Source organism: Xenopus tropicalis, chromosome 2 (genome assembly GCF_000004195.4).
Source record: "Xenopus tropicalis strain Nigerian chromosome 2, UCB_Xtro_10.0, whole genome shotgun sequence".
NCBI classification, from domain to species: domain Eukaryota; kingdom Metazoa; phylum Chordata; class Amphibia; order Anura; family Pipidae; genus Xenopus; species Xenopus tropicalis.
In genome coordinates, this window is record NC_030678.2 from 32,240,342 (window position 1) to 32,264,139 (window position 23,798).

General features: G+C 38.8%; 1 protein-coding gene across 4 annotated transcripts in view; it reads right to left on the reverse strand.

Annotated features, from left to right (window-relative positions):
- ssh2 (slingshot protein phosphatase 2) overlaps nt 1–23,798 on the reverse strand; it is a 131,063-nt gene that overhangs the window by 92,416 nt on the left and 14,849 nt on the right. For 2 of the 4 annotated variants that reach the window (XM_004911700.4, XM_004911699.4), the window contains exon 2: nt 6,701–6,778. The exons of the other annotated variants lie outside the window; for them this stretch is intronic. In XM_004911700.4, coding sequence (XP_004911757.2) covers nt 6,701–6,778 — 78 coding nt within the window. The remainder of the gene's footprint in view (nt 1–6,700; nt 6,779–23,798) is intronic. 4 annotated transcript variants of the gene reach the window in all.

A 23,798-nucleotide genomic window follows, 5' to 3' on the forward strand; every position in this document is an offset into this window, starting at 1 on the left:
CAAATACTGATGGAATTTAGTGCATCATAATCTCTAATGTATACTGCATTTTAGAATCATGAGAAATATGAAGGGATAATTTGAACCTTTACATTTAGTAGTGTAATATAAGCAAGATGCTGGAATGGGGCAAGACTGCCTATATTGAGAGTAATACTGTTTCTATAACTTAACTAAAGTCATAGAGGCAGTCCTCAAGCTATGGCACCTTAGGGCAACTTCCATATTTCCCCATAAAAAGAAACACACAATAAAGGCCACAACATATCTCACTTATGCAATAGGGTTACCAGTATTCCAGAGACGCCCTCTCTTCTGTGCCAGTATTTGCCATAGGCAGAGCACTTCCCATTCTTTTCAAAGAAACAGGTGTTAGGAAGCTATTCCCACTGCATTATCATGAAAGCACCAGGCCGCCAAAATACCTCATGTGCAATGGGTGAAAGGGCAAAATGCCCACTGTGTATGAATGGGATTGGCATGAAAGTACCACTAGGAAATACATGGCAGGCAAAACCCCAAAGAAAATAATTGTGCTGCTCAGCTGCTCCTACAAAATCAGCAAAAGATGGCTTCTGGATTCTGAAATCAAAAGTCAGAATCACCGGTGCAGCAAACAGCATGATACTGCTTTTAATTACAGCTGTATTTACAAATCACTACAAAACCATTGAACATTTGTAATGCAGGTATGCTTAAAAATTGGTTAGAATTACGTTTGTGTTCTTCCAAGAAAGCATATTTTTATGGAGTCGCTAACCTTTAGTATGATATAGAGAGTGCTATTCTGCGACAATTTGCAAATGGTCGTCGTTTTTTATTATTTGTTTTTGAATTATTTAGCTATTTGTGCAGCAGCCCTCCAGCTTGGAATACCAGCAGCTATCTAGTTGCTAGGCTTATTTAGCGGCAGCACAAAAATCTATAAAGGGCAATGACGCATGAAAAGTTTATTTACCCCCCTATTAAACTCCTCTAACAGAGGCAACAAATCTCCTCTGAATGCATTCCTACTGGCGATAATGTAAATCAATGGTAGTAAAACATGTGGCTTCAGCTTTCCGAAGTCGCCCAAAGTTGCCTCACGAGGCAATATTTACATTATCGCTGAGAGCAGCAGAGCAAATGCTCCGTGGGCCCTCAGCCTTAGACACATCCCACTGCATTAACTCACTACCCAATGCATCTGTGGATATAAATTAGCCCTATAGTGTTTGTATCTTCCTGGTTATCAGAGTAGTTGTGGGAATCCCTGGTATAATTAACTACTTCCTACATGTACACCCAAGTGAACAGTTTGGGGAAGGCTGATTATACAGAGCTCATTATTCTCTATTTAAATAAAATGTACCAATTAAAGGGGAGGCAGAGGGTGGTAATAATAGTAATTTCCACTTTCACTAGCAAAACTGATCTTTAACACCCCTCAGTTACCTTTTTTGGTCCCCTAGGTTTTTGGCCCCAAAATCTCTTCCTGAAAATGACCTGAAATGTCAGCCTGGTTGCATGTACACCTCTTTTGTCAAAGCTGCACATACTGTATTTCACTGTATTTCACTGTGGGGAGTGTATTTGGGAGATGCCTGATATCACTCTGAGAGTGGCGAATTTGCAGTAACCATGAGTGGCAGGCACAATGAATGAATACATGTTAAAAGACTGCCTTGCTACCCTTGGGTAATGTAAAGTTTATTACATTTTGTGTTTTTATATTAAATCGGAGATATCTTTCACTAAAATTTGCCTTTTCAGAATTGCTCTTTATGGATCTCTCCTATTTCATATAAAATTATCATCTCTAGCCAACAAGTTAAACTGACTTTCCGGAACATATGGTTCTATTTATTAAAGCCAACAGAATATGGGTATCTAGGCAACCACACCGAGCATAGTGGTCCTCCAGTGAAGGGGCTTTGCTCGTCAGGCGACGGCTATGGAAATTGAATATGGAAGTCATTATGCTTTTACATTTCTCATGGAAAATTTTGCATATTTAAATAATACTGATAGACATATATATTTTTGCACTTCTATGCCGTAATTGCCTGTATTCTGATGTTCAATCACAATATAGCTACAGTACATGCAGTCAGATTGGCTTGCTAGGACACCAGGGAATCTCCTGGCTGACCCGACAGTAGGACCATTCCCATTAACTCTGTTATTCCCACCATACAGATATGCTACTAAAAAAATAGCAAGCATGTTATTTTAAAATCCCCTAAAAGTACTGTACTGCTGCACTTTTACCGACTTCCTTGTCTAGCATGAAGCTCCACCCCTTTTGCTTTCTGAGCACTCCTCTCTCCGACTATGAAGACCTTAAAGAGGTGCTAACTGGGTATGCTCTCTTCCTCTGCTGCAGGCTCAGTAAGCACCTCTTTGAGCTCATCATAGTGAAGGCGAGAAGGAGTGCTCAGAAAGCAAAAGGGGGCAGAGCTTCAGGCTAGACAGGGAAGTAATTTTAGTAGTTTAACTGGCTGTAATAAAGAAACAAAATAAACCTGAATACAGGTAGAAAGGTATGTTCTTCTGGGGGTTGTGCAGACTAATTTTACATATGAAAACAAAAACATTTCACGTTCTTTAAATACAGTTTAATATGTTTTACATGCATCTGTACTTTTTTTTAAATAACTTAGTTTTCTGATATTGATTGCAATGATTGCTAATTCAGTCAAGGTAACACATGGAAATTAAAAATGCCAAACATGGGCAGATAAAAGCTGCCAACTTGGCCCGACAGATGGCCTGGCTGACCAATATTTAGCCAAAAACCAGGCAGATAGCCATTTAGAAGGTTAGAAAATGTTATCGAGTGAGTACCACATTGGTATGTTAATGTGGTCCTCTTCCAAGGGTTTCCTCTAGAACCTCATTATTATGTGATCATTGGTCAGAGACCTAGCGACCTAGTTACCTTGATTTTGCCCAACATAACATTTGGCCCATTCTGCTTTTGTGGAAACACAAAACTGAAAAGCAGTCACCTTACTGAAAAGTTAACAGGCTTGTGCAGGTAGAAACAGTGTTAAGTCTGCATGACATCACAACTTGGCCCTGACTCTCCAATATTTCTCTAGGGCAAATACTGGAGATTTTGATCATTTAAACTGACTCTTCTGGTACCATCTGTTTCCCCCTCGGCAGTTGGCTCATTATTCATCAACAAGGTAAGACACGAAAGAAAACAAAGAAACTGCGTTAGTAAATCCAGTGTTTCCATGTGTTATTGCCAACCAGATCTCCCGCTGGAGCTTAAAATATTATTTAGCAAAAAAGCACCAACCAAATGTAACATTTTGGGACTGCAGCTTGACACCCAGGGAACATAGCCACCAGTCACTGCCTATAAATAATTGTTCTTGTTTTAGTTGCAAGCATTTTTGAACCTCAGATTAAGGCTCAGGTAAGTGTTATACAGAGCCTTATAATACATTATACATTTTGGGACTGCAGCTTGACACCCAGGGAACATGGCCACCAGTCACTGCCTATAAATAATTGTTCTTGTTTTAGTTGCAAGCATTTTTGAAACTCAGATTAAGGCTCAGGTAAGTGTTATACAGAGCTCATTATCCCTATTAGGACCAAAGAGAAATTCACAATGTTGTAAGGCTATCCACCGCCCCTACCTACCTGGGCCATACACTGTTGACTTGACACAAGAAAAGGCCCTCTTGCTGATGTCTGATAATGTGACTGACACAAGTCATGGAACAAAACAGTGCTCCACAAGGGGGCACAATACTCTGATGCCTCTGCTGACTCCTGCTTGTTCAGGAATAAGTTTGCAGAGAAAGCTGCCTTTTTCTGGGCTAACACTCTTTTTGTAAGTATACCACCTAGCTCCTTCTTTTTTCATCCTTGTCCACGGCCTTGCTTTACCCACTAGCCCTTAGCTACTTTAAATCAAGCAAATTATTATTAAGAAGGTAAATGCAGAGTGTTGGAAGCCTGAGTTGTTGGACTGGGCCTCCTAGGGCCCAGCAGAGAACTCCGAGAGCCCACTCTCACAACAATTAGTGTCACCTCTAATAAGTGTCATAAAGATCTAAGGTGGAAATTAGAAAGGGGTAATAAGAATAGTACTTGGCTGAGCCTAATAGGGCCAGGGACCACCAGCAGTTCCTCTGTCATGACAGTCTGGCATATACTTAAAATATATATCATTCCAAAATTTCTGAACAAGATCTTCCAAGGCCTATGTATTCTCCTTTACTACCACTTTTTCTTTTCTTTTTTTTTTTAGAAAACCAAATGCTATATGTGCCATTTATTATTTATCCTTCTTCACAGTGAATACCAAGTATTAACATCATAATCTCAAAGGAAGCAGAAGACGATACAGAGAAGACTCATCACGGCACACAGCGGGGAGATTATCTTCCATCCTGGTATTAATCACTGGCTGCAGGCAGCCTTTCCTTTATAATCCTTAAATCCTTTCACTTTTCCCTGTAACTGTAATTTAGTTAAAATTCCCTTGTTGTGCATGCTTTTGCCAACTTAATCTCCTAAAATTAAACCAAATCAAATATTAATTTGGGCCCCACAGTGTATTTAAATGATGGCTCTTTGGCAAGAAAAGGGTAAAAATATAATCAATGATGGATGTCTGTAATACAGGTATGGGATCCCTTATCCGGAAACCTGTTATCCAGAAAGCTCCGAATTACGGAAAGCCCATCTCCCATCACCATCAAATCATTCAGAATTTTAAAACTGATTTCCCTTTTCTCTGTAATAATAAAACAGTACCTTGTATTTGATCCCAACTAAGATTTAAATAATCCTTATTGGGGGCAAAACCGTCCTATTGAGTTTGAATAATGTTTTATTGATTTTTTAGTAGACTTAAGGTATTGAGATCCAAATTATGGAAAGACCCCTTATACGTAATGCCCTTGGTCCCGAGCTTTCTAGATAACAGGTCCTATACCTGTACAATTAATTAAATCCATGGCAGCAAAAAATACCATCATTAACCAGCAAATAGATAAAAAGTCAAGTGCAAAACTCAATGGGGGGGGGGGGGGGCTTAGGAGCAGTAGATAGGATTTTAGACATAGAAAAGTCCACTTCCTAGCACTGGCACTCACAAACATGCTGCTTGTGTTGAGAAAACATTGGACTAGGAAGTGCTGAGGCTGCTGATAATACTGGCAACTCTAAATTGCATTACAGTGGCATTTAAGGTGGGCAAACATAGGCCGATAAAAAGCTGCCACCTCAAGCCCTCCAGACAAAGCTGGCAGCTTATTGGCCTGTGTAGGGCCTTCCTGGTGGCCTGCTAGAGACATACCTGGATAAAAAAAATCGGCAAGACATCAGGCAATAAGATGAGGACTACTTTGTGTCGATGTGGTCCTCTCCAAATGGTTTTCTGTAGGCTCGCAGTATCATTGCGTAGGGACCAAATGTTGGAACAACCCAGTTTGACACATTGAACCCAATTTGGCCAAAATTGAAAAAACATTTTTAGGTGTATGGCCAGCTAGACAATCTGATTGAATTAAGTGTTCAAATGGGTATTTTTCAGTAAACTCGTTTACTTTTAAAATAGGGATAAACCAAATCCACTATTTTAGGATCCGCCCAAAACCCTAAATCCTTTGTGAAAGTTTGCATATGCAAATTAGGAAAAGAAAGGGTTAAAGACAAGCGAGCATGTGAAAAATTTTCAGTTTCTGTGTTTATGTGACAAAAAGTCACGTGATTTTAAGTATTCGGATTGGCCAGAAGCATGTATTCGGCCAAATCCAAATCCTGTCAAAAAACGCAGAATCTTGCCTGAATCCCGGATTCGGTGCATCCCTTTTTAATAAACACAATATTTTCAAGGGCTTCTGCAAGGGTATTGCAATCAACATACAAAGTATATTCTTTTGCCTGAAAACACTGTGCAGACTTGGAAGCTACTTTTTTGCCGGGAGGAATCAGTCCTGTAACTACTTTTATTTCCTTTCTGTCAAACAGCAGAAGCCCTCCATTAATGGCAGGGATTGTAGATATAATCTCAGGATCAGGACCACAGGACACAGCAGGATTAGTTACCCTTAGGGATGGCTCCTGAACAATTACTGCAGTGCCGTTTGCTAGTAAACAGATCGAAATGGAACGTAGAACTACAGCGCCATCACAATAGTACTTTTATGCCGGCACATAGATTGTACAATGGGAGGTTTTGCTATGGTGAACACATGCACTGAACTTATAAACAATAAAAATATATTCAATTTGATTCTTTGAAGGGCAAAGATACATTGGGCTATATTGAATATTTTGTCCACAACTATTTTGTTGCAGTGCTTCCCTGCCTTCAGTAGAGTGGTTTCTAAAACAGATTCTGCCTAGATTGTGCCACTGTTTGGCCCTTTAGTCCCATAACTAGTATTCTCATATAGTTTCCTACAGATTATATCAATATGTCGTTAATGAATGCCTACTTAAACTACTAAATTGATATGAGTTGATATTACATTAGTCTGATACTGCAGCACAGATAGCGCTGGAGCTATATCCATCCCTTTACCCAAACCACTGAGATATTGCACCAATAAAAGTAAATTTCTAGGCATTTCTAATCTAGAGATGCTAAACCTCCACATATGCTTCATTTTGGGGGTATGGAGCCATAAATATAGAGCAAGCAATCTAAGCAAAGTGAGGGGCTACAACACAGTATATACCTACGTACATTGGTACCATTAAACAGTTCTGTATCTTCATACTGACAGCAGAATACTTCAGTGTCACTTTCTTCCACCTGGGGATTCTGTAACGCAAGCAAGATAATGTCAGCATTAACTGGGACAAGGGGGTATGGCCTGCGAGCCAAGAAAACCCCGAAAGCAGAAGCACAGAAGTGTCAGTCACCAGCAGGAGTGAAGCAGAGGAACAGAATAGCAATTAGTTAGTTATCCACCGGCCATGATAGAATGGTTCTTCCCAAAGACATTAGTTGAGAAATAGAGGTGATCTGTTATGGCAACAAACAGACAATAAACAAAGTGTCCAGTAGCCTAGTATATTAGTGGCTAATTTTCAGCTTCAACCGCTGCAGTCTGTTTCATTCTGAGCTGTTATGCCAAGGGGAATAAACTGTGTAGGCTTACCCACCCCTGGACACTTTAAAGCAGGAGTCCCCAAACTTTTTTTTACCCATGAGTCACATTTATGTGTAAAAAGAGTTGGTGAGTAACACAAGCATAGACAATTTCCCTGGGGTACCAAATAATGGCTATGAGTGGCTAATTAGTAGCCAATGTGGACTGGCAGAATACAGAAGGCTCTGTTTCGCAGTAAACCTGGTGTTTATTCAACCAAAACAAAGTAAAGCCTCCTGTAAGCTGATAGTGTGCATAGAGGCTACCTAATAGCCAATCTTAGCCCTTATTTGGCACCTCCATTAACTTTTATGATGCTTGTGTCTTTTTACTTTTGACTGTGGCTCACGAATAAGAAAGGTTGGGGAACCCTGATCTAAATAAACATAGCATTTATCAATACTACACATGTACCCAACAAAGGGTAGCAAGGCAAATTTGCTAGCATTGTTTTGCCACCACACTTTAAACCAAAGCAAAAGACATGGGTTTTACACTTGGTGGATTCTGTTACAATTTATCTATACATGGATGACTTCGGGAAAACCGAAGCATCATGAATGCCATCCCACTGGCGATTTACATTCTTGCAGGTGGAATGGCACATCAGGGAGATTAGTCGCCCACAATAGTGCAGATTTATCGCAGGCGACTAATCTCCCCATGTGCCACTGCCCTAAGGCTTTATTTTTGGAAGGAGAAATAGAAAGAAGAGAGGAGATGGAATGACATCTCTATGCGTTTAATATACCTTTCTTATTTAAATGAGAGTTGAGACAATTTCCTTGGAAGACCCCTTTCCCCAAGGTCCCTCCTCAACTAAATATGACATCAGGAATTCTCTTAATTGCTTTTGCCACTAATAGTGCAAATTCCCTTGGAAAAGGAGTCCCTGTAAACACCGACTGGGGAGGATTTTCAGGAACTAATTGCTCCCCTGTGCTTTCCTCACTCTGATTCCCATAGGTTATTATGAGACCAACTCAGTAACAACAGGAACAGCAGACCCAGCTGCTGCCAAGGGTGCAGAAGGGAAGAAAACCTAATACAGGCCTGAAGCAATTTAGAATCTCCAAGATTTAGGGGATGCAGGGTACTGTAATTTCTTGGGAAAATATCGATACTATCCATTATACGGAAACCCGTTATCCAGAAAGTTCAGAATTACGAAAAGGCCATCTCCCATAGACTCCATTTTAAACAAATGATTCTAATTTTTAGAAATTATTTTCTTTTTCTATGTAGTAATAAAACAGTACCTTGTACTTGATCCCAATAATAATTAATAATTAATCCTTATTGGATTGAAAACAATCCTATTGGGTTTATTTAATGTTTAAATGATTATTTAGTAAACAAAGCATGGAGATCCAAACTACATGATCCCTTATCCAGGTCCCAAGCATTCTGGATAACAGATCCCATACCTGTAATCAAATCTTTGGTGTAAACTAGACCCTGAACACACCATTTTGGTATTGTGTGTTTCACATACTTGGTGCTGTGCAACAGTGGTGTAAAGTGTAGGACCGGTTCACAGGTTCGATTCAAGCCATTGTACTTGCTTGTTCTGGGTACGCCAGTTTCCTTCCACATTCCAAAAAACATACATACAACACACAAGGTCAATCGACTCCTGATAGTGTGTGTGAATGTGATAGGGGACTGTAAGCTCCACTGGGGCAGGGGCTGATGTGAATGATGTGAATGATGTATAAATAGTCAATAATGTGCCCCCTAACTGGAAAATATAAAAATATTCTAAGTCTCTGAGGAGTTCCATGACCATGAAAAAACACAAGCTGAATGCCATCGAATGCTGAGGTGACTTCTAATATGTTTATATTTTACAACATGGTGTGCGTTATTTATTACGATACACAAGTTTCAGTGAGTCACGTGACAGAAATGACATCACTAAAGCACTAGTTATAACTGCTGATATCACTAAGCGCCACAAGACACTACAAGGATATTTTATCAGTATATTAATGGCTCGAGTATTAATGTATAATAATATTGCAGTATTAGGTAAATAAAGAAGAATTACATCAAATTGATTTGTCAGTGTCAAAAAACCAATTGGTAGGTAGTTTTGTTAGACCTCAGGAACTGGCACTAATCTCGGTAAACTAGGGACCTGAATCTGCATAAATACCCAATGACAGTCATGTACTATGTGTGTATAACAACAGCTGCACAGGTGCGCTATGTGCGGAATCATGCCTCGCATTACTGGATTAATGATTAACTAACATTTGAGGCTTGTAAAAGCCGTCAGCAGCTTATTGAATCACACAACTAAAGCTGGGCATACAAGTACCACTAAAATCGTATGAAACCAAGTTTCGTATGATTTTTGGATCGTGTGTGGACTCATTACTCAATTACCATCTTGATCATTTTCATACCATGGCGATCGTCATTTAGACGGTCGTCCAGGTTAGAAAATTTAGGTCGGATAACAATAAAATCTGCGCCTGTATTGTGTAACTGGCGATACCCTTGGGGGACCTACAATGGAAGTCACTTTCGCATGGTGTCTGCCAACTATTCATGTTCAGAATATCCTCAAATTTGTTATTACTTTCAGTTTGAATGTTTCAGATCGTTGCATTTAAACATACAACCAATATCCAAATGTTCATCGGAAGAAGACTAAAATCTGAACATGTATGGCCACCTTAAGGCACTACATAAATAAAACATCTTGCTCTATAAAACGGGTAGTTTAGATACAGATAGAAGTATTTCAGATATAAAAGGAGATATTTACACTTAAAGGGGATAAAAATGGCACATAAACACTAATAGATATTTTTTGAGTGGGTAAGTGTCATTTAAAACCACTGCAAATGTTTAGGCCTTAAGTTACTACATATACATATGCAAGAAACTAAAAGAATTACAAAGTTTTATTCACAGTTAAGCAGCACTGTAAGCGCCACAGATACAGTTTGTTCAGTCGTGGTTGCCTGAGGTAACCTTTCATATTTGAAAAGTTGTGCCAGAGAAGCTCGGCAAAATCCAAAGGCAACAAAGTTAGTTACGGAGCTAAGCTGGTCATAAGTTTAGTACAAGAATCTGTCCATCTTTCCAGTTGGCAAAGTTTGCTTTCCTGTGGAATTTAAAGACCAGTTGCTTAGAATGGAGCATTGAAAATATCACACAGACAGGCCTAAAACCCAAAGTAATTATATATATGCGGTTGGCTATGTTTGTACATTACAGGTGTCAGATTGAAATACCCAGGACTATGCTGGTGGCCTCACAGCATGCATGGTTCCTAGACGTCTAATTTAAAATGAATACACAAATAAAAAATACTAGGAGATTTTAACTCATAACAAAAAAAAGGCATGCATAACTTATATTATATATATATATCTGTTTCTAAGGGAGTAAACTTGTGTCACATGATTCATTGCAACCTAGTATAAGAGGTAGTGAACTCCCTGTAGTAAAATACAAAGACAGGAACACTTACAAGTTCCATAACCTGTATAACATGTGTCTTTACATGGCCAAGGGTTACAAATAATTTTTAATTGCTGAAAAAACTATGCTGTGACATTAAATATACTATATAAATAATGCTATAAAAGTAGCTTTGTGTATGATCGAGGACAGTCACCAAAGGGAAGATTTAATAGCCACTCATTGCTATGGACACAAACAAGAATAGGACAAGAGTTCAATTCATAAAAAGCAATATATTCTATTAAAAAAAACCTGCAGGAAAAAAATATAAAAATATTGGATTCCTTCACTATGCCTGTGTCATTACAAATGCCACATTTCCTAACAAAGCAGCAGCCATTCATTGTAAAATGAGTATTATTTCTCAGGATTACAGTAAAGGAACATGAGGTTGCTTACACCAGTTAATCATCAAATTGAATAACTTTCATAGTGCCATAGCGTGGTGGCAAAATAAACAAACGAGCACCTGGACCTTAGCACAGCAAATACAATCATTTTATTGTCTCATGCTGTAGTCAGAAATGTAATTGCCACTGCTTTATTTGTTTCTATAAATGGCCTGGTTGAGTTAGCCAAGGCCCCATGACACAATGACCATGCCCCTTGCCCAACTAAGCCCCGTCCCAGTGGGTTAATGCAGTTGGCTGACAACACAACTAAATGAAGAAACATGCAAAATACTTTTGGTAAGATTAAAATGTTATTCTCCTGACCTCAGTCACAAATCTCAAAATATGACAGCTGGGGAGATGACAAACAAAATCAGCCTATCCGAATTTTATGGGCTATCCTCTAATACCAGTATCAAACAATCTTACGATTGTCCTCAAAAGTAAATAATAAATACATACATAAGAAAATCCAAATGTTTGGTTTTAAGTGACCTCTAACCCCTTGACTAAGTTATTATGCTTCCAGTTTTCCCAGAAAAGTCATTGTGGCGCAGTCAAGTACCAAACGCAACTTGATGCATTCCACCTGCGTTGAGTACCTGCCTGCACTTCAATGAGAACAAAATGATGTGTTTGTGGAATGTGTGAAAGATCCAATGCAGGGGAACACAGGCAATATCACAAATCCAAATGACACAAACTAGATTCTGTTTAACAAGGTTAGACTTTATCCATAACATGCAATGTCTGCAATCTTAAATTGGTCAATACAAGGGCTGCTAAAAACTGCCGATTTGCCCCCTGAAGACTGAACTGGCAGCTTATATGCCTGTGTACAGGGAGCTTGGGACTGCCTGTCTTATAGAAGAATAGACCAAGAATCAGGCAGAAATCTATTGTGCAGGTTGGAAAGCCCTACTGGACTAAGGCCACATCAATGTAATGATGTAAGGATTGCATCAGACAGGGATTAGATCAACCTGATTTTGCCCTGCATATGGGTGGACAATGTACAAGTGGAAAGATCCACTCATCTGGTGACCTTAAGAGGGCATTTAAAAGTGCAATGTTTTTCCCCATCAAGTCACAGTCATCATTCCCTGGCTTTTTTTGGCTGGAAGAACTATGGTCTGATGTGATTGTACCAAGTTTCATCTGAAAAAAACCCCAAAAAACTCAATTTGTAGCTTTGAAATTTTGCAACATTGTACAATAGTAAAGTTTAAGATGTATAAAAAGAGTCGAGAGAGGTTAATTTAATAAAGGGTGCAAAGTTTGCTAAAGGCCTAGTAACCAATTAGCACAGAGGTCAGCTGTTTACAAGCAAACATTTAATTGCTAGGTGTTACCATGCCTGGGCAAACTTTGGACCTTTTATTATATTCCCTTGGAATGGTCCAGATTGTTACCAGGACATCTGAAGCAGCAGCTGTTTTATTATTGTATAAATGGTAAATATCTCTCCTTGGAAACAGTTATCACTGCCAAAGAAATACACAGTGAATGTGTCTTTATTGTGGTTAAATCTGGGTATGTACAGGAGCAGACTGCTAGTAATGACTGGTTACTAAAAGCAGTTATTAAATGAGAAGTAAACCTTTTTTTGTGTTTTTCTTGTTTAATAGAATTGCTGCAGGTACAGAAGCCCTACACAATGAAAAATAAATCCTCACTGAATCCTTGCTCCCCCTACAAGCTTAGGGCCCCTGCTAGCATATTCCCCAACTAAAATTGCAGCTGCCCCTATTCACATGGACCACAGAGGTACATTAGGGATAGATATCAGTCATTGCAACAACTCTGTGCCTGGAGGTGAGAAGTTAAAATTAAAAAAAGTAAGGGGAGAAAGGTAGTTTAAGAATAGTGAGAGGAGAAGAGTAGGGTATTATTAAAAGGGCAACTAAAGAGGGAAAAAAAATATAAAAGTTAATTTAATTAAGGTTCTGGGGTTACTTGCATCACCTGCAGTGATCCATGGCAATTTGGTCAAAACCCCTTGTGCACTGAAGGCCTAAAGGGTTAAGTCTAAAGGACAGACGATGATTAATTTTCACCAAGGGTCTTTGATGAGAATAGGAGGCACATAATAATAATAAAGCCAGCAGGAATTCCATGTGATCTCACATGGCTGCATCATAAGATCCCAATCTGTTCAGCCTGTGCATGAACAACTATATTCCCAGGCACCCAGAGGCATCCACTTACAGAGATAAATTAAAAGGCCAGACTGAAACAGAGCGAAGAGGGTCTGAGAATGAATCCCTTCTATTATGCTTTAATTTCCCTCTTATATAACCAAAGGACTGATTATACAGTCTGATTCCTATAAAAAGGACTTTCAATGCAGCTGGATGTCTCTAATCCGCAGTGAGAACGGACAACTGTATAAACACACACAGAGTACAGTGAGAGAGTGAGCAGATGAAACTGCCTGAAAAAGGTGATTAACAGGTAACGGTCCCACTCAAAACAATTTATTTTAGCAGGTCAGTATGAGATATGAATATTTCTCATTGCACAAACACCTCTATGCAGAAACATATACTGAGCCAACAACCTGCCACTATGAGAAGTGCCTCTCAATTTGTTTCTAGCAAGTCAATTTGTTTCCATAGCCATAGCCACTATCTGAAAAGCTTAAAAAAAAGCCCCTGGTTTAGTGTTTTTCATAGAATTATATGCAGGCAAATGTACCCCAGAAATATATCTACCACTGCTTAACTGATTTCTGGGTTAGAAAACACAGCGAAACCAAATGAAGTTATAACTGCAGATAAAGCACTGCCAAGATCTGTGCTGCACCAAGTGTGAGACCAAATAGCCCCCCATAAGGCCCAACTCCCCCCCCCCCACAGCCTATATAAAAGCTACAAACAAAGGAAAACTCTGCTTTATCAGCCACTGACCATTAGCCCTAAGACTAAAGAGAACAAGTGTTCACCCAATATCTTGCACCAACAGAACTTCAATATGGGTGTCCAGGAGTATCTAGGATAAAAAAGGCATTTTATTAATGTTTGGCTTCTGAATGCCCTCCTCAGCCAAAGCATTCCCATGGAGGTTCAGTTCCACAGTCTGGGGACTACTGCTCTACAGCAGCTATCCATGCAGAGAACACAAACTCAGGATTCAAAAAATATAGATAATCAAACATGTTTCTTAAATGGGTATAGCCAACCCATAATACAAACCAACCTATTTTTAATTTACAACTCATAATTACTGACAAAGGGACAAAAGGGTTTGAAGGAGTAGTTCACCTTTAAATAACGTTTAATGTGATATAGACCAGTGCTTTCCAACTTACTACATGTCATTGGTTAAATCTTTCCAGTCATTTAAAGTTATTTGTAAAATGAATGGCAAAGCAGTATCTGTCTTGTGCTGGTCCTGACCACATACACCATCAAAATAATGTATCAGCAGTTTATGCTTCTCTCCAGCCTAGATTCCAATTGCAATTATAAGAAACTGAGCCTTCGCACGAAGGAGCTGACTATTACAAATGTAACCTTCCATGATTTTTATGGGGTACTTTCTAAATTACACTGTTTAAATAACAAATAATTCACTCTACCGTTTAAAATGTTATTCTTGAACCAAACAAATGTATTTTTAGCTGTAATATTGGTGTGTAGGTGCCATCTCAGTGCATTGTGCCCGAGTCTGAGCTTTCAGAAGGAGCCAGCGCTACACATTAGAACTGCTTTCAGGTAACCCATTGTGTCTCCTACTCCCATGTAACTGGAGGGAGTCCCAAGCCAGACTTGGATTTCTTACTATTGAGTGCTATTCTGATACCCACTGGGAGCTGCTATTTTGCTCCCTTCCCATTGTTCTGCTAATTGGATGCTGGGAGGGGGGGTGATATCACTCCAACTTGCAGCTCAAAAGTAAAGTGTGACTGAAGTTTATCAGAGCACAGGTCACATGGCTGTGGCACCCTGGGAATTTAAGAATATGGCATGTGACATTTCAAAATTAAATATAAAAAAATATGTTTGTTTTATGTTATGTTTTGGAAAAATAAAAACATGTTTTCCCAGGACAATACTGTATTCCTTTAAATGGTATAACTGTCAGAGCCAGAAGTGCAGTGCAGATGTAACATTTAAGGGAAAGATGCTTCAAATGAAATTTATTTAAATTATAGAAAAGGGCTGACAGCACTTTTAAGATCCATTCCTAGCTATCAAAAAGGAATCTTTGCAGGTTGCGTTTTGGTGAAAAGACCAGAGGTAGCAAGCGTCCCCTCAATATGAGACTTGTAAGAGGTTTTAAGCTGTGCCGCACACACACAAGGCATTGTTTTATATTTGCTTAGGCTATGGGCAGATTTAAGTTAATTTGTCTGTTTTTGTCACTGTGTTAATATCAGACGAGAGCAAAATGATTATCACACCAGAGCAAAGTCCTTGATACACCTTGATATAGACAGATAGAGAGACAGACAGATCCAGTAATCACCAGGCAGTAAGGCTGCAACAAGCACATAAGAGACATAAACAGGGACTGATTATCCTCTTCTAGGGCCCTATGTAGTGACCAAAATACCTAAATACAGGTCTTATGTGTATTTTAATAAAATGATGTAGCTCAGATTACATCAATAGAAGTGCATCACAATTATTTTATCGAGTGTTTCTTTGATAAAGTCATGTATCTCTGTAGGGGCCAATGACCTCCAAAACATTTATACCTTATTTTTCCGTGACATCAGCCAGTCGAGAATAGCTCATTGTCTATGTTTCCATTAAGGGCAAGTCAGCTGGTAGCTAACTGATGTGCTCTACAGCTGCAGGCACTTAATGTTGCAAAAAGCATCTGTGAGAAACTTCAACTTACTTCTGGGTTGCAAATTGGGCCACAGCCCCCAATCCAGCACTCCAGGGAGGCATTCTACTCCGTTACCACAAAAGCAAGGTGGTGTTTGAATTAGAAAATGTCCCTGACTTGCTTTTATATATTGGGAATCTTTTAATGTTTGATTTAATATAATGTTTGATAAACCTGCCCCTAAAGGTCCCCATACACGGGCCGATTCTAGCTGCAGATATCGGTCCCTTAGACCGATTCGGCAGCTAATCGGCCCGTGTATGGGCACTACCGATGGGCCTGCCCAACCGATATCTGGCCTGAAAACGGGCAGATCTCGATCGGGCAGGTTAAAAAAATCTAGTCGGATCGGGGGACCGCATCGGCTCGTTGATGCTGTCGGATCGGGGAGTGCATTGGCTCGTTGATGCGGCCCCCGGACTGAATTTGCCTATACCTGCTGTAATAACATTGCCAAGCGAGCGGATCTTAAGGTATATGGGCACCTTAAGCTTTGTACTGGGGGCAACAATCAAACTTGTGCCTTGTGATAAATGAATCTAGTTTATACCATAAGCTTTTGTAATAGCACCTCAAAAGGGCAATTGATATGGCTATTTACATTTTCATTGGGCCAATTCTTGACACGTGATGCAAAGTCTAATGCCTAGGCCACATGGGGCCAATTCTTGGCCTAATGATAAACGCAGGCGCCGAATCAGTTTCTACACTTAAATCAGCCTTCTCCTGTGACTGCACCCAAAGCCACTGTGTAGGAACGGGTGCAGGCACACAAAGCATATTTTGGTGCAAAAATGCACACTCATGGCACAGTTTTTGGGTCAAAATACACTCCATCTACTCTCAGGCCAATACAGTGGCTATAGAGTTTTACACATGTATGGGACCTGTGTAAAAACATTCACGGTATATGGAGGGAGAAGCCAAAAAATTCCCTAAATATAGGGGAGAACCTGGGGTATTCTGGTTAGAGGGTCTCAGTAATTTGGATCTTCATACTTTAGGTCTGCTAACAAATAATTTAAACATAAAATGAACCCAATAGGATTGTTTTGTCTTCAGTAAGGAATAATTACTGGTATGTCTTAGTTGGGATTAAGTAAAAGGTACTGTTCTGTTATTACAGGGAAAAACCAAATTTTTTTTTTTTTTTTAAATGTGAATTATTTGATTCAAATGGAGTCTATGGTAGAAAGTCTTCCCATAATTTAGAGCTTTCTGGTTAATAGGTTTCCAGCTAATGGATCTCATATCTGTATAAGAAATTACAATTTAATACTGGAATTTTACTAATTATATTTTAGAAAGCCTGGCTAAATGTAGCCAATATGCTTCAATAAATAAAATTAGTAATTGGTGGGTCAGCCTGAAACACAAGGGACTGCTGGTTAACCCAAATGGTAACAGTATAAAATTGCTAATATCTTTCTACAGTAATGGCTGAAATTTAAAAAGAAAAGGAAGTCTACTTGCTCTGAACAAGTCTACTTACATTTTTTAAAGGGTGGATTTATATTCTCTTTAACCCTATTTATATTTTAAAATGTTGTATAATGCTGTCAAAGCAGGAAATCATTCAGTTTACCTTCCCTTTGCTGCCTGTATCCCTGGCTGGAGGCTAATGTATTTCATAATGAATGGTAACTGTATCTCTCCTCGGCCATCTTCCTGGGAGTCGGGTGTGAGCTCAGCTGCGTTTCTAGGTACATGATAAAGCAGGGGTAGGGTAGCAGGGCATCTCTGCTTGTTAAAGAACGCAAGAACATACGCATAACAATGACATCACGCTTGCACCAAAGGAGCTGGAATTTCAGTCAAACTCACAGGCAGACGAGGAAGACAAATGCTTCATAAATAAATAATATTCCATGTAAGTGTAAAGAAAACATCTGTCATTTCTAAGCTAAAGCCACCAGGCCAGGACTCCCTTTATATCAAGCCTGGCACCAAATACACAGAATATATAGTGCAGGCTTAAAAGAAAAAAACCTAAATATGTTGTGTGGATCTGCTTACAACCTACAAACTAAATATATATACACCAAACATATACAGGTATGGGATCCCTTATCCGGAAACCCATTATCCAGAAAGCTCCGACTCCATTTTAATCAAATAATTCAGAATCTTAAAACTGATTTCCTTTTTCTCTGTAATAATAATACAGTACCATGTAATTGATCCCAACTAAGATATAAATAATCCTTATTGGGTACAAAACAATCTTATTGGGTTTAATTAATGGTTTATTGATTTTTTAGACGACTTAAGGTATGGAGATCCAAATTAAGGAAAGACCGCTTATCCAGAATACCCTTGGTCCCGAGCATTCTGGATAACAGGTCCTATACCTGTACCTATATTAATAATATGTGTATATATATACATATATATGTTGTATATATATATTTTTTTTTGTGATATTATTGAATTACTTACCTTGCACCCAAGGCAAGCATTTAAGCAGTAAGCCGCCCATGATCTGTATATATTTATATATATATTTATATATACTCAGGGTGGGATTGACAGCACACGCAGGGTTTTCATATGAAAAATCACAAAGGTGTAGATGAATAAATGTGAGGCTTTATTCAGTCCGACGTTTCAGTTCCTATCTGGAACTTTCATCAGGGACAAGTTCCAGATAGGAACTGAAACGTCGGACTGAATAAAGCCTCACATTTATTCATCTACACCTTTGTGATTTTTCATATGAAAACCCTGCGTGTGCTGTCAATCCCACCCTGAGTATCTATACCTCCTGCACGAGCACCCAGGTATTATCTTGTTCTTATGGTGTGCAGCTTTCCAGCAACTCGTTTCTATATTTATATATATATATATATATGTATATACACACACACACAAACATATACACACACACATATATATATATATATATATATATATATATATATATATATACATACATACACACCTTATATAACATATCATGCAATGACAGTATATCTAATACCATAATGTAGCGCAATCCTCCAACCATAGTTTTTCATTCGTTTGGCCTAATGAAAAAAATATAAAGCCAAGCAATGCTCCAATATACATTCAATAAATATTTTCAATGGTTTTAAAGTTGTTTGTAAATGTAAATGCTACTGAAAGCAGTTTTGACTTTTAAAGGGATAGTTCACCTTTAGGCTAATGCTTGTCAAAAATATCCGCCCTACTCCTCGTCCGGCATTAGCCTTAGGTTAACTTAGGTAATTAAGACTCTAGTAACCAAATACGTGCTGAAATTCCAAACTGGAGAGTTGAATCAGAAGCTAAATAAACAAAAAACAAAACACACAAATAAAAATGAAGACAAATTGCAAATTGTCTCAGAATATCACCCATATGAAAACTTCATTTTAAGGTGAACAAAGTGACAGGAATCAGGTCTCCTCCAGGTCTGTTAAAGAGCAGGCTTGCAGCATTGTTTCAGGAGTCAGAGCTAGGAATACAGACAACAGAAACAACTAGATGCTGCTTTGAATTGCAATTACAAATAACTTTAACCAATTTTTTCAGTTAAAGTGTTTTGGAACGTTCCTAAGAATGACTTTTCTTTTACTATGCAAAAGTGTTTGTTTTATTTTTTGTTCTCCCTTAACCCCTTCTGTGCCACAGATCATAAACTGTTGGCACTGACCCTCAAGCACTGCAGCACCAGCGCTATAGATACCTTTCCAGGTTCCAGATTAAGTACCAGGTAAATCCTGATCCCGTTACAATGGAAATCCCATGCTTTTAAAGTGTTAAGTGATAATGTACTTTATATAATGAAAAAGGGAAGATGCAATCATATTAAACGTACTGATCCCTCCAGATTAAATCTATTGTAGAGAATTAGAAGTTTGCTTTACGGATACCAAACAGCATGACTCCTGAGAAAATAGTGCAAAACACAATAAGCTTGGTTCCATCAGGAAGCCCCAAACAGATCTTCTGCTTCCTCTTCCTATTAATGAATACTAAAGCCAGAATTCCACATCATTGGTTTCATCTTTTTGCCAAAACCAAAGTACGGGCATGTAAAAACTCACCTAAGAATTTCTTAATTCCTACAAAATTGCTTAAGGACTCAGGGGAACCCATAAACATCTGAACATTATTAAACATGCATTTTACAAGAGATCAGTGGTTCCTTCTAAAAAAAAAAAAAGAGAAGTAAGTCAAGAGAATATTAAAAAAGTAACTACATGACTATGACAGAGCTAGACAAGTCCTCCTGGCAAGCTGTGGGCCCTAATCGTTCAATGAAAAGCTAGGACAGAAGCCAAGACTGCTACTGGCTGGCATGAATCATGACTTTCCTTCAGCAAGAGAACTGGCTCCTACTGTAAAAGTAATTAATGAACACTTATAATGACAGTTTTACATGGCAATTGTGTGATTAATGAGTCAGCACAAGCATAACGTTGGGAAAGGTCCTCCAATGAAAGGTGGGTTGTATGCAAAGAGCACACGACGAGGCTGCAATCATTAGAGTTGGGGATTATTAGAGCAAGACATAATTGAGTTCACTCATAATTCCGTGCCCTTAAAGAAGAACTAAAGCCTAGCTAAAAAAGTAGGGCAGAAATGTTGTACATTATATTTTGGGTTTCTGTACCAGCCCAAGGTAACCACAACCCTTTAGCAGAGAAGATTTGTGCTGCCAAAGATGCCCCAGTAGCTCCCCATCTTCTTTTCTGCTGCTTCCCTACACATGCTCTGTGCTGCTGTAAATTACTGAGATTAGGGGCCGACACACAATATACTGCATAAATAGAGTATAAATGTAACATGGGCATTTGCATCAGAATTGAATAATTAGCCCTGTAGCATCAGTTTATATGACAGACAACCCTCATTTTCTGCTTGATAATTAGCAAAGACCCCTAAGCTCAGCTTTTCAAAAGTTGCTCAGACCACACTGAGCATGTGCATTTTCCCGGACAGTTCCAGTGGGGGGGGGGACAGAATCCAAGATGGGGAGCTCCTGTGACAACTGTAACGACCTATATCATTACTACTATAGAGATACTGAAACTTTAAGCCAGTGCAGTCAGTTTATAATTTAAAATATGGTATTTCTAGCCATATTCATTTTTAGGGTTTAGCTCTCCTTTAATGCTGCATGAAAAGATGTACAAAAAATTGCATTTTTAAGTTAAGATTTTAATGGAAACTAGACCTAAAAAGTTCATGTCATTCTGCAACTCTGTCTGGTTATAAAAAATGTTCTGTTTGCCCATTCATTCGCTACTGGTATGATGTATGGTTACCAGCCACACACACTGAAATACATTGACTGTGTAGGACATAAAATTGGAAGTTAAAAGCTGCAAGTGCTGGTAGCAGATCCAGAAAATACAAACTTATCTTCATTATCCAATTTGATTTAAATTACAAAGATGTTCCCGCAGGTAACAAAAATATATATGTGCCTGTAGAGCTGGGCGGTATGACCAAAAATTTATATCACGGTATTTTTCAAAATTATATCGGTGTCACGGTATTTGACGGTATTTTTTTTTTTTATGCATGATTAGGTGTTAACCCCATTTCCTAATAAATTAGAGAATAATTACTGCAGTATTGAAAATCAGAGTCAGGCAAGCGAAGGATCGGCAACAGAAAGTCGTAAGGTAAATCAGGCAGGCTTAGTTTCCCAGGCAAGGCCGCAGACAACATAGCACAGGAGGAGGCGTTTGATAGCTTTAAATACCCCCCACGCATGCGCAGAACCGGCGCCGTCAGCGCGTCGCGGACGTGCACGCTTTGACATGTACGTACGCTTTGACGCACGTGCACCTGGGCAACGTCCCGCGGACAACGGGACACGCACGAGACCGGGCCGCACGGGTGAGTACCCTGACACCCCGGTATTGCGGTATCTGAAAAATGAATATAGTTTTAAAAAAAAAACACCGGTATTCGGTATTAAACGGTATATCGCCCAGCCCTATGTGCCTGCACCTGAGCTGACGCAATGCCTCTGGGTATGAGAAGCTGATGCCAGTGAACAGGCTAATTCTCGGCCTACGTTTATCCACAGGCCGAGAATCAGCCCAGTCTGCCATCAGCCTAAACAAAAGAAAAGACCTGTGCATTCAAATGCAAAAATGCACCATTTTAATGCTGAAATAACACAAATCTCATTACTAATCAGCCTTGTAATGTCAATTTCCTATTGGGTATACAGTGAAATCCCTTCCATATATAGTGAACAATAATTCTCCCCATTTTACGTTGTTTTTTTCTGATCCCCTAAAACAACTTACTGTACTGTATATTATATATTGAAGTTGATCCCTAAGTGAGAAGAAAGATATTGGGAAGTTACCAGGACCATTTCTGGAGGCACAGATCTTCCCTGTATTATGCTGTGGTGGTGATGGGCTGGAACAGAAGCCCAAAACCTATGGCGTACCATTTCTACTAAATGCACTGATTTCATTTATCTATAAAGTGCCTAGAGGATGTGCAGAATGATTTGAACCAGCACTGTCTGAACAGGAATCTGTACATATGGCAATGCTTGAGTTCCAAAATCAGTGAGGAAGCAAACATAAACCCAAATCATGGCTGCCTAAAGTGAGTGTTTTATAAAATTGTAACATGACTAAAAGTTACAGAAAACCAGCAATCCATAGCACCCAATCAACCTTTAGGATGATGACAGGCAGGGTGTTTTGTCACCCCCACTAAATCTCCTCCAGCATGAGCAACAGAAGGAAGAATATCAACAGCAATCACAGGAAAGCACATATATATTCTGAATATTCAACAGACAGTTGTTTAAATGTTATATAGTAGCCACATTGATGACTAGTAGGATTGCTATGGGTTGGTTTAAGCCCCATATAGTTCTGAGTTTGTCTATTGCCTTGGTTTTGCTGAATACTCAACTCATGTGAGACCAGTTTAGCTACTAACTGGTTTCTATGGGTTACAGGATGGCGCCCATGATACAATATAACCTTAAATATGTCAATAGATTGTGTCACACCTAAAGAAGGAATTGGCACCCCAAGCATTAGCTTTCAATTGGTGGCCACTTATTAAACACAGGCAAGTTGCCTTTATACCTTCCTTTGAAGTGATACCTTCATTAGCCTCTATTCATTTCAAAGTGATTGCTGAAAACTGTGAACTTGGACCCAAGGCTATGAAAAGCACAATGTAGTTCGTGTAAATAGGAGTGTGTGGGCCTGTATTAACTGTTTTAAGTTGATGACAACATACAGACTGTATATTTACATTTTACATTTTTCCGGGTGACCAGAAAAATATTGTGTAAAATGAGGGAAAACTTAAAATCAGGGTAAGTAAAATTGAGGTTTACTGTATTCAGAAAAAAAAAAAAAAAGTACATCATCATCATATGACATTCCAAGTTTCCATCCTGAAATTTTCCATAAAGGAAAAGGACAGCAACAGAAAGACATATATTAAATAATGTAATAATTGACAGTGCAAAGACATTAAACTGTCATCTCAGAAATTAAACAGAAGTAGAGTGTTATGTTTCAAAAAGCATGTAGTCCCAAATGGTTGTATTCTTATGGGCCCAGTCGAAGGCTACATAAATTTGAAATAAATATAGCATGCTTGGAATGTTGATAAGATAGTGACAGCTTTTACAGTCTTCTTACATTAATGGAACATATACACACACATTTGGATCTGGCATTCCAAACCTTTGGCATGCCAGCCAGTAGCAGTTCTATGAGCATGTATGGATTGGCATATACAGGATATAAAAATAATGAGAGACAGCCTGCAATAAACAGAGGTTTCTATAGAAAGTGTATTTAGTTTTTTTAAACAATTCATTTTCCATGATCATAACGACAGGGCGGTACTCGGAAAAGAAAATTACTATCAACTGGTGTTCAGAGGAGTGTTTTCCAAATTAGACTTCCAAGTAAATTGATGGTTAAAAGACAGGCTATGCAATAAATAGCAAACAAATGCATTATTTCTG